The 14,211-nt window shown below is 39.7% G+C and overlaps 1 protein-coding gene across 1 annotated transcript in view; it reads right to left on the bottom strand.

Annotated features, from left to right (window-relative positions):
* The window catches only part of LOC132822464 (inter-alpha-trypsin inhibitor heavy chain H3-like), an 85,687-nt gene that overhangs the window by 32,113 nt on the left and 39,363 nt on the right, over positions 1-14,211 (bottom strand). Inside the window, exons 10-11 of the mRNA XM_060835843.1 lie at positions 12,302-12,427; positions 9,048-9,229 (exon numbers count right to left, since the gene is read on the bottom strand). Coding sequence (XP_060691826.1) covers positions 9,048-9,229; positions 12,302-12,427 — 308 coding nt within the window. The remainder of the gene's footprint in view (positions 1-9,047; positions 9,230-12,301; positions 12,428-14,211) is intronic.

Raw genomic sequence — 14,211 nt, 5'->3', positions numbered from 1 at the left:
TAACATTGCAATTCAGAACATTAGTTAATCATCTTCTAAAAATGTTTAAGTGGCTAAAGTAAACATTGTGTTCAAGGATAATACTGAAAAAATAATATCAGGAAATAGAAGATACTGATAAAATATTTTGTATCTGTCTTCATGGTAAATACACAAAAAATACTCAAGAATGGTAGAAATTCAAAGACCAAATGTGATAGAGAAATGTCAAATAATCACCTATCACTGGGGAAAATATACTGGGAAAGCTAATGGGATTAAAGACTGACAAATTTCCTTACCTGCAATTTAGGATTTTAAAATAAGTAGTTGTTTGGACAGTGCATGCATTGTTGTAATCTCCCAAAATTCTCTAGATTCTGGTAGATTGAAAAATTGCAATTATAACACTCTTACTCAAGAAAGATAAAAGACACAAAGCAGACCAATTAGCTTAAAACCTGTCATTGGGAAATGCTGGAATCCATTATTAAGGATGTAATAGCACTGATATTTGCAAAGTTACGATATAATCATAAGAGGGTTCATTCGGTTGATTCCGGAATTGAGGGTTGCCTTATGAGGAGAGATTGAATAGACTGGGACTATACTTGGAATTTAGAAGAATGAGGGAGGAATCTTATAGAAGCATATAACAGTATGAAGGGAATAGATAAGATAGAAACAGGAAGGTTGTTTCCACTGGCAGGTGAAACTAGAACTAGGGGGCAAAACCTCAAAATAAGGGGGAGCAGATTTCGGTCTTAATTGAGGAGGAACTTCTTCACCCAAAGGGTTGTGAATTTGTGGAGTGTTGAGAAGCAGTTGAAGCTACCTCGTTGAATGTTTTTAAGACAAAGATGAATGGATTTTTGAACAGTAAAGGAATCAAGAGTTATGGTGAGTGGGCAGACAAGTGAGTCCACAAAGAGTTCAACCATGATCTTATTGAATGTTGGAGCAGGCTCGATGGGCCAGATAGCCTACTCCTGCTCCTATTTCTTATGTTTTTTTTAATGAGTATTTTTATTAAAGAAAAGATTTTAGGCATTTTACAAAATTACAAAACCAGTACAAAATAGTATGATAACTTTGTAATATAATAGCAATAATAGAAAACAAACTACTACTCCACAGATTACTGAAACACAAAAAAACTCTATAAAAACTACAATTCAATAAATAACCAAGAAGAAAGAAGAAAAATAAATAGATGAAATAAAATTAAAACATATTATAAAACGCGTTATATTCAATTAAATTACTGCACTCAGCGCAATCTCATCCATGCTCCCCACCACTGGGAGCAATAGTAAGTAAACCCATATTTGTTTGGGATTCTTCCCCTCATGGCCCACAGACAGACAGACACAATTCTCACGGCTACACAAAGGCTAATATAGTCGATGTGTCTGCATCAATATAATTCAAAAAGGGCCGCCATGTTCTGTAAAACAATTCCGTTTTCTGGTGCACCATACACTTAAGGAAGTCCAAGGGGATGTGTTCCATGACTATCCTACGCCAACTCAAAATTCCTGGGGGATTTTCCAGCACCTAACTCATTAGAATGTTCTTCCTCGTGCAGAAAGAGAGAACATTAAATAATTTTTTTCCCAGGTGCATCCAGGGAGGGAAAATTTGGAAGACCCAAAAGAAGTGATACCGGATTCAACTTAACCTCAGTTCCCAAAACCTTTGCCAAAACACTCGCTGTGTCATCCCAATACCGGTGGAGCTTGTGGCGTGACCACAAGTAGTGAGTAAGAATACCAATCTCCATTTTACACTTGGGGCACATTGGGGGCACTCCTCTCTTAAATTTCACAAACCATTCCGGTCCCAGGTGAGCCCTGTGAAGTACCTTCAGTTGAATAGCCTGGATCCTATTACAAATTGAGATCTTCCTAACATTTTCTCAGATATCCTCCCACATCTCTGAGGAGATTTCCACCCCTACTTCTCGAGTCCAGGTTTTATATAGCTGTTCAATGTCCTATCGAGACATTACTACCTAACAAGTGATAGAGAGTGCTAACTGGAGCACTCTTCTCTCCACGTCTAACTTGTAGGGGTTGACCATCAATGGAGTCTTTTTTTGTACGAAGTCTGTAACCTGAAAGTAATGAAAATGATCTTTACTAGGTAGCTCGAACTTCTGACTCAGCTGTTTGAAGGACATCATGATCTCCCTGTCAAACAGATCTCCCAAACAGAAGATTCCTCTAGACTCCCAGAGCTTAAAGCCAGAGTCCATCAAACCCAGCTGGAATCCCAACATTCTCATTATGGGAGTAAAAGGGGAAGTTTTTTGTAAGTTGCCCTCGCCCTGCCACATCATTCTCCATGCTTTAACTGTGTATAGTTTTTGCAGTGATCCATAACAGTTTTCATCTTGTCCATAAACAACAAATTAATGAGAGGGCATTTTGTCTGGGAGGTCTCAATGTCTAGCCAGATTGATCATGGATCGTGACAGGCCCATTCAGCCACAAAGGATAATAAGGAACTCAGTTGGTACTTCCTAAAGTCCGGAAAATCTAGAGCAGCACCACCAGCCCCCCGACCACTCTTGCAGAAGCTGCAATTCATCCAGCTTAATAAGGGGCCATCTATGATGCCAAATAAAAGATCTAAGGCAGCTGTAAAGCCTGCACAGTTCTTGCTTTGGCAGCCTCAAAAGGAGCATTCTCATGGGATATAACAAGCAAAGAAGAACTTCATCTTAACCAGAGCTATTCTGCCCAACCAAGATATCGCAAGATCTACCCAGCACCGAAGATCTTGCCTTATCTTCTGTAGCAGCTGCCCATAATTGGCTTTACATAATTGATTGAAAACCAGGGTAATAAAGATGCCTAAATAGAGAAAACCTCCCTGTGACCACCAGAAGGGGAAATGGGTTCTATCCCCAAAGTTGGATATACTAATAAGACCCCCCACAGGCATGGCCTCTGATTTCATGAAATTAATTTTTATACCTTGAAAACATACCAAATAGATGAATCATTTACATTAAGCGGAGCACAGATGTCGTTGGATCGGTTAAAAAGAGAAGGACGTCATCCGCATATAGAGTGATTTTATGCCTCCAGGGTAGTTATATTGGGGTCTGTCCAGATGGCTTCCACCAACAGCTCAATCAGCAATGTAAATAATAGTGGAGAGAGAGTGCACCCTTGATGGCAGCCTCTGCTGACACTAAAACTATCTGACCTTAAACCATTAGTGAGATCCGCTGTTTTCGGATCACTATACAGCACTGCTACCCATTTGGTAAAAACCTCTCCAAGACCAAACCGTTCCATGACATAGCTGAAAATGTGTTGCTGGAAAAGTGCTGCAGGTCAGGCAGCATCCAAGGAGCAGGAGAATCGATGTTTCGGGGATGAGCCCTTCTTCAGGAATCCTGCTCCTTGGATGCTGCCTGACCTGCTGCGCTTTTCCAGCAACACATTTTTCAGTTCTGATCTCCAGCATCTGCATCCTCACTTTCTCCCGTTCCATGACATAAAAGAGATACAGCCATTCCACCCAATCAAATGCTTTCTCTGCATCCAGGGAGACTACCAAACCCGGGATCGTTCTTTGCTTACCATATTTGGACCATATTTAAAACTCTTCTAATATTGTTAGTAGACTCTTAATAAAACCTGTCTGGTCCTCCTTCACAATGAAAGGTAATACCCTCTCCAGCCTTAATGCCAGCATTTTCGACAGGATTTTAAAATCCACATTCAGTAACAATATGGACCTGTACAAAGTTCAATCTTCTGGGGCTTTTCCTTTCTTAAGAATAAGAGAAATATTTGCTTCTCTCAAAGAAGATGGGAGGCAGCCCTAACTGAATGAATAATTGTACATATCCAAGAATGGTCTGGCCAGCTTGTCGATAAACTCTTTATAAAACTCACGTTGAAATCTATCTGGTCCAGGCGCTTTACCATTCTGGAGCAGCCTCACTGCCTCCTGTACTTGCTGAATGGTCAGTGGGGCACTCAAAAAGGACACCTGCTCTGAGGTTACACCTGAAAGGTCCAAGGCCTTAAAAAAGGACTTCATCTTCATCATTCTATCCTCACAGCCCTCCGACTGATACAGCTCAAAATAAAGCTTTCTAAATGCTGCATTAATCTTTTTAGCATTGCAAGTAAGAGTACCAGCACTCTCTCTGATGGATGTGATAGATTGGGGGGCATTCTCCTTTCTGGCCAAGCACACTAGACATCTACCGGTTTATCACCATACTGAAATAATCTCTGTTTCACAAAAGGGATTTCCCTCTTTGCTGTTTGTGTTAGTGCAGCATTCAAAGTAGCCCTAAGGACTGTAATCTGCTGAAATTTAGTTATAGATGGCCTTTCAAACTCAGCCACCTTCAGGCGAGCCTTGGGCAAATGTTGCTGTTCTCCCCTCTGTTGTTTCCGGGTTGCAGAGTAAGAAATAATCAAACCTCATGCGTAGCCCTTGGCAGTATCCCACAACACTGATGGATTGCTGGCCGCACCTGAATTGATATCCCAAAACAATTTCAAACTCACGCAAAAAAATTCTATAAACTTGCTATCTTTCAGGAGGAAAGGGTCCATGCACCAGTGCAGGGACCCTGTCCCACCACCACTGGCCTTGACCTCCAAGTACTCTACCACATGATCAGAAACTGATATATTCTCTATTCTGCAAGACATTAGCGAGTTCAAAAAGGTCAATGGGACAAAAAAAATGTCAATTCTAGTATCGCCCTTGTATAGATTAGGAATAAAGGTAAAATCCCTACCATCGGGGTGAAGACATCTCCATATATCCACCAGCCCCAACTCCCTATTCAAATGCGCCAACTGCTGGCTTGCAGAGACATACCCACAAGACCCCGAGGCATCCTGTCCACCTTGGGGTCAATAATACGATTAAAGTCTCCCCCTATAATAGTATGACTCGCCCCAAGGGCCATTAATTTAGAGAGCGCATCCATTGCGAATTTAAAGGAATGTGCCACGGGGCAATATACATTCAGAATCCCATATTCCTCTTCATGTATTAAAGCTTTAAGTATTATGAATTGCCTATACTCATCTTTAATTTGGCCGAGCATTTGAAACGGGAGGTTCTTCCAGATGAGAGTAACAACTCTTCTACTTTTTGAGTTCAAAAGCTTCTTATTGGTTAAGTGCATTTCTTGTAACAAGGCTACATTGACCCTCGCTTTTCTAAGGATTGACGGTATCTTTTTCTCTTAATTGGTGAGTGACACCCCTTAATATTCCAGGTCCAACATTTAAACGAATGGCTAGCCACAATCATCTGAAACAGCCCGTGCCCCCCCGGGAGGAAAATCCCCACTCAAAGCGCACCGAGTGAAAACCATAAACAGTTTGTATAAGTTTAAAATGCAACTTCCAAAACTACTAATCAAAACTTTGAACAGCTACTTCTACAACATACCAACATATAACTAACTGAAGGGAGACTTTTCTTCTTGTCCACAGGGGTGCTCAGACCACCCATTAATCCCACCATGACTCCTTCGAGCTGGAGCCATGCCCCCACCCCAGACAACATAAATTAAGAAAAAATACCAATATCTTATGACAAGAAAGTTAGAAGTGGACACCCAACCCGTCCCCTCCATACTATAATCCTAGGCACTCCTGATAGAACAATAAAAAAAATGAATTAAAATATAACCTCTCCGAACTTACCCCCATCCACCCCTCCATCCAAAAGAAAGGATGACTGGAAGGGGGAGAGAGGGGAGAGGAAACAAAAAAAAGGTAGTTATGATCCCAACATATATTAAAAAGAAGACCAAGACCACCCCCCGATAACCAGGTAAACCAGGCAAATTACAGAGAGAAAACAAAAGGCAGAATAAAATAATTGTCCATATAATTCAAGCCAGTCAGTCTATTTTAAAGCATCCAAGAAGTCCTTTGCCTTTTCCAGTGAATCAAAGTTGAACATGGTCCCTCTATGTCTGAAATGCAATATCGCTGGATATCTAACGGAATATTGAATATTCAGGTCCCGTAGCAACTTCTTTTACCTCTTGCGAATCACAACTGGGGAAAAGTCCCGAAAAAGCATGATTGATGATCCTTTATATACCATAGCCTGGGGATGCTTCCCCAGTGCTCGAGAGACTTGTTTGTCTCTATAATGCTGGAGTCGCACTAGGATGGGGCGGGGACACTGGTCCATTCCAGACCTGCGCACAGAGACCCGGTGGGCCCGCTCAACCTGCACCCGGCTGACCTCAACCTCCAGCCTTAGAAACTGTGGGAGACATTGCTGCAGAAAGCTGACAAGCTGGCCTTCTTCCTCCTGTTCGGGAAGCCCCAACAAACAGATGTTCTTTTGACGACTTCGATTTTCGAAGTCGTTAACCTGCTCCTCCAAGGCCTGCACTCGGCGTTCCAGGGCCTGAACCTGACCCACTGAGGATTCGGTCGCAGTCTCTGAAGCCGCACGCCAGACACACTGTCCGAGTCGCTGGATCTCCAGGTTACACCTCTGCAGCATGAGCGAGATCGATTTGAGCCTGGCTCGGGTCTCTTCCATCAATGAATTGATCTTCTCTCGGAGTTTCACAAACTCTGAGATCAGGCTCTGCTCTGCAGGTGAGTCCCCTGGGGCGGTCATGGAGGCCGAGGCTGCGGCCATGGAGGTGGGAGGGATTCCCTGCCTGATGCGATCCCCGTTCTCCTTTTCCCTTAGTCATCATCTTAAACTCAGAACTGACACTAACTAATTCTAAGGGTTGGGAGATAGTTTTTTTTCCAACAAATTAAACATTGAGGGAGGGTGAGTGCCCCACTTTGTCTGGGTTTTGGTGCAGAGCTCAGCAAAGCAGACCTACTAGGTTGCTGCCATGTTGAATCCTCCATCACTTCTTATGTTCTTAATCAAACACAGTTAACATGATTTGTTGAAAGGTGAATCACATTTGACAACTTTATAGAATATTTGAGAATAAAACAACTAGAGTGAAGAGAGGGGAACTAGCAGATACAGTGTACTTGAATCACCAAAAGGCATTTGCTAAGGTAACACATGAAAGTTTACCATATCAGCTAAGAAGTTGCAGGGCACAATTTGTGCTGGCAGATATGTTGATGGAGGTTGTCCTATAAAATTGCCAGATAGCCTGATTGCTGCCATCCCAGCCACCTCAATCTGACTGCAATTTTATCCAAGCTGGCAAGGCCTAGAGCAGTCTGTCTGTCCTTGCCCCATTGAGGTCTGTTACTGCCCAATTATTTGTTCTTAAGTTTTCCATTCCTACTCAGGAGAACTTTGAGGCCAGAGAGAGGAATTCAAAGTTGTGGCCAACTCTTGCAGGGTACCCATTTGGGCCTTGGGTGTGAAGGATGGTTGCATCTCCCTTGAGCTCTTTTTCTACATTGAGCACAAATCCTGTCCCATTGGTGCTCCCTCCTGTCTCCAGCCTCCCTTTTGAGACCTGAACCCCCTTCCCAACCAACTTGATATTACTCCCTTCCCCAGAGATGCTACCATCCACTTTTACACTTACCTGGTCCTAGACTGGCCCTAGCCCAAGAAATAACTGACAGTGGCCCAGCTGGGACTACAGAGCTACCAACCAACCAGATCCTCGAAACATTAAATAGCTGTGTGATAGCTATATCTGTTATTATGCCAGAGCCAGAAACCTGAAATATGCTGCCCATATTATGGAGGGACATTTACTAGCATGGATACACAGGAGTCTGGACAAAGAGATCATTTTCAGGTTGGTAAATTGTAACTAGTGGGTTTCCATATGGGTCAATACTGAGTCATCAACTATTTACAATCTATGGTAATAAATTCAATGAAGGGACAGTGTGTATTTCAGCCAGAATTGATGCTGATACAAAGGTAGCTAGGAAAGCATATTCTGAGGACATCAAAAGTCTTCAAAAGGCTGTGCATAGGTTGAATGAATGGGCAAAATTTGGAGATAGAGAATATGGGAAAATGCGCGGTTGTCCACTTTGACAGGATAAATAGAAAAGCAGGATATTATTTAAATGGAAACATTACAGAGGGATTTTGTCATCCTTATACATGAATCACAACAAAATTAATATGTAGGTATAGCAGATAATTACAAAGGCAGATGGAGTGCTGACCTTTATTGCAAGGGGAATGGAGTGCAAAAATAAGGATGTCTTTTCACAACTGCACAAGTAAGAAAATACTTATAGAATATTGTGTACAATTTTGAGCTCATTATTTAGGAAAGGATCTACCTGCATATACAGCAGTTCAGAGAAAGTTCACCAGGCTAGGCCTTGGGATGATCGAGTTGTTTTAAGAGAAAGGTTGAACAGATTGTGTCTGTTCTCATTGGAGTTTAGAAAACGAGAGTGATCACAATGAAATATACAATATAGTGCTGCTAGAAGGCTTAATTGTGTAAATGTTGAGAGGATGCTTTTCCTTATAGGGTTGTCTCTAACGAGGGGACACAGTTTCAAAATAAGGCATCTTCCATTCAAAATGAAGTTGAAGAGGACCTTCTTCTCTCTCTTGGCAATTTTAATTTAAGAATTCAGTAGTCCAAAGAGGAATGGGTAATGGCCATTAAATCTATTCAAGTTTGATCCTTGATCCAAAAAGGAATGAAGGGCAATAGTTAAGGCAAACAGTAGAGTTGAGAACATGATAAGATCACAGTAATCTTACTGAGAGGCAGAACAGGCTGAAGTCAAACTCCTTATCATAATTTCTAAGTTCTTATGTTCGTATGTAACTCTACAATTAGAACCAAGATTGGATTAAATAGTCACAGTCTGTCTAGCAGTTTTTAGTACAAATCAGTAGCAGACGAAATGTAATACCACCCAGTATATCAAATGGTTCATGGGAAGAGATGATGAAATATTATGAAATTCCTCAGTGATGTCTTCACCCTGCTGCTCTAACGTCACTGGAGGTATGGTTATAACCCAGTTCACTGGCTCGGCTAGATTTCAGGTGCATATTCAGTGAAGTTACAACATCAATGGGACCATCTCTGAGGCAATTCTGGTCCATACTAAGTGAGTATTTAATAATCATTTTACCTGGAGCTGTAAGGGAGCATCTGAATCCTCATAAATTCTCCGTGCCACACCATCATTGTCCAGTGACATTTTTTCCAGAAAACTATATTTAACATCATAACCAAACCCAAGGCAATACACATTGTACCTGCCATTGATGGCACTTTTAACATTCTCCTGGATTTTTGTTGGGTTTGATTCTCCTGTATAATAAATAAGCAAATGTAATTTATTTGTAACAAATCATTTAGTGTATTGATTTCTTAGTCTGAATATAATCGTCTAAGATAAAATAAAATCATGAATCATGTATTTCTATTCTTCACAGATTTGTGAAGGGTTCAATTAAGATGGCGAGAAGGGTAGACTTGGTTACATTAGGGACATCAGTGAATATAATTCCTTTATTTGAAAATGAAGGGAGACAGAAACCAAGAAACTACAGGCCAGTTAGCTTAACATCTGCCAGATATTATTAGTAAAGATGTTATGGCAGGGCTCTTTGAAAATTCCTATGCAATCAGAAAAAGTCATATGGTTTTGTGAAAGGGAAATTATGTGGGAAAATGTGAAATAGCTCATTTTGGCAGGAAAAATAAAAAAGAAGCATTTTATCCAAATGGTGAGGGGTTGCAGAGCTCTGGGCTACAGAGGGACCTACATGTCCAAGTGCATGAATCACAAAAGATTATTGTGTAGGTACAAATAATTAGGAAATCTATTGAGTGTTATTATTTATCATAAGGGAAATTGAATCATAAAGTAGTGAGGCTATGTTTTAATTTAGACATTGGTAGGACCCACATCTGGAGTATGGTATGTAATATTGTTCTCTTCATTTGAGAAGCGGGGCTGGAGTATCTGCTGAAACTTAGATGAGTATGCAGTAACTTGACTGAAACATGTAAGGTCCTAAGGGATTTTGACACGGTAGATGTGGAAAGGACGCTTTCACTTGTGAGAGGATCGAGAACTAAGAGTCCCTGCTTAAAATTCAGGGATTGTCCATGTAAGGTGGGAAGATGGGAAGGATAGTTTTTCTCAAGGAAGTTAGTTAGTCTTTGAGACACCCTTACTGAACATGTAATGGAAGCAGAGTTTTTGAATATTTTTGTAGAGGAGATAGATTCTTGGTAAGCAAAGACATGAAAGGTTACTGGGGATAGGCAGGCATGTGGAATAAATAGATCAGCAATTGAATGGTAGATCAGGATAGAGGAGTTAAATGGCCTAGTCCTGTTCCTAATTTTTCTGTGTGTATTGTTATAAAGTTGAAGGTGAGTTCTGTATCTTTAAGAGAGAGTGAATGCTATTCTGATCTGGGAGCTTACAAGCACCTGTGTAATATGACTAGATGGCAGTCCCAGAGTGTACTGGAAAATTGAAAATGTGTAACATTTGGCTGTGAAATGGATACCCGAGTTGGTTGCTGTTTTGACAGCAATTTGATTTTAGCCGATCAGATTAAATTATGTCCCAGGATACTAAAACCCAATCGCGTTTGAATTTATTGTTTTGTCAGTATCAAACCAATGAGACAATCCAATGTTGGGGATATAAAAATACAGGCATTTTGAAGATTGAAGATAGAGCAACTGCCATCGAAAGAGACCCAAGAAATTAGAAAACACTCTCTATCAAAGATAACTTTTCATATGAAAGATATTTGCAGTAAAAAGAAAGGGAGATCTTCAGTCAGAAGATGAAAGACACCGAGGATGATAGCTGCTGTGTGGTTTTGAAATTAAGTTGATGTAATTTTAATAAGTGTCTTATTGGAACAGCATATTGTTATAGAGTTGGAGGAGGTAATAAGCAGTAAAGAGAAAGGGGGGCTTATAGCTGTGAATAGTTGTCGTTTAATGTTCACTTTTAGAGTTAAAGAATAAATTGATATTATTTTCTTTAAATGGTGGAAGTTTAGGAGTTTTCTGTTACTCACATTTTGAGATTACGTGGCGAGGTGAACTTTTTTGGGTATTTGGTTTAATTAACAGAAGGTATCACTGCAATGTCATAACAGTATGTCCTGAGTTGTTTAGATTCTATTTTTGGAGTAACTATATATTGCAGTACTTTTATCACTCATGATGATGTCAAATGACATATACTTCAGAAATTATTTAATTCCCATTGGACAACTGAGCTTTTATAACAATGCACAAATAGATACTAGAAAAATTCTATCAAATCATTTGTATTAATCTCATTATTCTGTATATATTACCCTTGGTTTAAAGTAATGTGTGATTGAAGTCCATCTTTACCTCAACCTGTGTTAAGGTGACCTGTCTTTAGAGAAATGGAAGGAATTTAAGGGCAAACAGTGTTACAACTAGACTCTGACTCCTCCATAACAAGAGGCTGACTGAGGGAGTATTGCAGTCATCTGAGCTTTCATTCAGATGAGAGACATTACGTTGTCCCAGATGGAAATAGAAGACCCCATGGCACTAATTTGAAGAAAAGCAAGGAAATTCCTACCAGAGTCCTGACCAATATTTGCCTTTCAACTGACATCACAAAATAGATCTTAAGCCTCTAATCACAAATCTGTTTGTGCATCCGTCTCTGAGGAAATTGGCACTTTTTAAACTTCAAAAATGATTACATGTCAAACTTTTTGGGAGAGCTGTGCTCATGAAAGAGCTACTTGTGTTTAATAGCTGAAGGAACAATATTTACATTCTTCCAACCCTAATAGATTGAAAGCGATGAGATTTAATAGATAGTTGCGTAAATAAGTGACCTCAGAGAGATTTCCAATGTTGATCCAAATTTTTAATGTAAATTTCCTCTAACATGGCAATTTATTGAAAGAGACTTGACTTTTACGTTTCTCTTTTATTATCTAAAAGTATCAGTATTGAAATAAACATTTAACCAACAACAAAACAATCATTAGAATGCAAAGCCTTATATCTTCCATAATAAAACAAAGAACTGTTGATGCTGGGGATCTGAAAAAAAACAGACATTGTAAGAGAAACTCAGCAGGTTTGGCAACATCTATGGAAAGAAAGCAGAGTTAACATTTCAGCTCCAGTGACTCTTCTTCAGACCCTCCCTTTCTGAAGAAGGATCACCGGACCCAAAGCATTAACTTGGCTTTCCCTCCACAGATACTGCCGGAGCTGCTGGGTTTCTACATCAATTTCTGTTTTGTTTCTTATTTCATCCATCACAGATTTACTGTGCCTCTGTCTAGTTTCAAGTTTTAGTTCTGCAATCAGTTTTTTAAAAGATAGAAATAAATGGCATTTATTTTCACTAACCTGAGTTCGGATCACCATCAGTTAACAAAATAATCATGGAGACACTTCTTTCAGGCAGAAGTTTGTCTTGATGGGACTTGTCCAGAAGTCTTACTGCTTTCAACATTGGAGCATTTATATCTGTTCCTATAACAAAAGATTTTCTTGACATTTAAACTTTTGCAGAATTTTACATGGCTCAATAACACCACCATAATATAAATTAGGCAATTGTATTTCATTCATTAAAATGTCAGTTGACTTGCTGTTTTAAAACAAAACAAGAACATTTCACTGGACAAAATTATGAAGTATGGGAAAATGATTCAGGAATCAGGAAATCTTTCAATTTTTGCACCAGTTGCTTAGTTAAAGAACCATTTAATTAGAAAATGTATTTAAGTAATCACCACTGATTTGATTCTTGTTCCATTGTACTGTCATGCCGTTTGGTGTTCATACTTGATACAATCTTAATTTTAGGTATGTACAGGTGCTTTCTGCTGGATTCCAAGTACTGTTGGTTGGGTGTTGTACTCAAACTTTCTGTCTGCTGTTGAGATTGTGTAATTTATTACCCAAGTATCAATCATTATCAGCTTTTATACTTTCCTGTTTTATGAGCAATGCATCTTACATTCCTGGCAGTATAGATAAGTGATGACTAGTGGATCTTACTGACACTTGTCTGCTCAAGAATGATTCCACATTGGTTCCAATGGAAAGCAAATACGTTCAAATTGTGTCTCACAGCCTTTTGGAAGGTGATCAACATTGGAAAATTATGTGGTCTTCTTAGTGTTAATATGAGCTTTCCATGGTGCTCTGTGATCCTCACCATTAATGTATGGTAACCACAGAGAAATCTCTGCATAACAGTAGGCTGGTAATCACTGGACCTGCAGTGCTCATAGCCCAAAGTATCGAGGATGGCCAGGGTGAGTTGATGTACTGACACTTGAGTGTAATGGGTTCCTAAGGATGAAAGCTCAGAATTATTGCATGCAGTGAGTTTGGCTTTGGCTGGTTGAACCATCATTTACCACTTCTTTGGATAGATACATTTCAGTGTATGAAGTGGATCAAAAAGTGGGTTATTTATTTGAAACTACCACTGTATATAACTAATTATGACTCAGAGGCTAAAAATACATATCTGAGTCCTATCATCAGCTGCTGTAGACTGAACACAAATCATAGAACTAACACATCATGTCATGTCAGGGTAGTGGTGAATGACAGCAGTTTAAGGTACATACACTTAAATTAAGAGCAGAAATAGGCCATTGGCTCCTCAAGCCTGTTCAACCATTCAATAAGATTATGACTAATCTGTTTGTGCTTTCATTTGCACTTTCCCCTACTATTTCTCATCTTTACCCAAACCATTTCACATCCCAATCTCCTGAGACTTTCTGCCTTCTGCAGCCCAGATGGAGTTTTCCCACTTCGTCATTGCAAATAGATAGTTTCTCACCTTACACGTCCTAAAACACAATGCACGATCTCTTACTCATTTTCAATAAACCTCTGCGACAGCAGCCCAAATAAATCTTCACAAATAAATCAGTTTAAATCATGAACATTTCAATGTCATCACAATCTTTACACTCTTCTTTCATCTCTCATTTGAGTCTATATTTCAAGTCTTTTGATTTTCTTTGTCACCTTAAAAGTACTCTGCAAACTCACCAATACCGTGGCTTTGGTAATAATGAATGTTTTGACCCTTGCTCTATCTGTTGTAACTGTGTCTTGCAGAGCCTGCTCATGATGGCAGCAATGCTTGTATCCTTCCTAACCAGGTCTTTTGCACTATCATTGTATCCCTTCTTCAAAGTTTCTAACTTTACTCATGGATTTCCAAAGTGCTGCCACAGACCCGTCTTCTGCAGGGCTCTGTAACTTTCTAGTATGACTAGTTTTTATCT

This window comes from Hemiscyllium ocellatum, chromosome 14 (genome assembly GCF_020745735.1).
Source record: "Hemiscyllium ocellatum isolate sHemOce1 chromosome 14, sHemOce1.pat.X.cur, whole genome shotgun sequence".
NCBI classification, from domain to species: domain Eukaryota; kingdom Metazoa; phylum Chordata; class Chondrichthyes; order Orectolobiformes; family Hemiscylliidae; genus Hemiscyllium; species Hemiscyllium ocellatum.
Note: the sequence above shows the minus strand (reverse complement) of the source record. Positions and strands in the feature narration are given on the sequence as shown.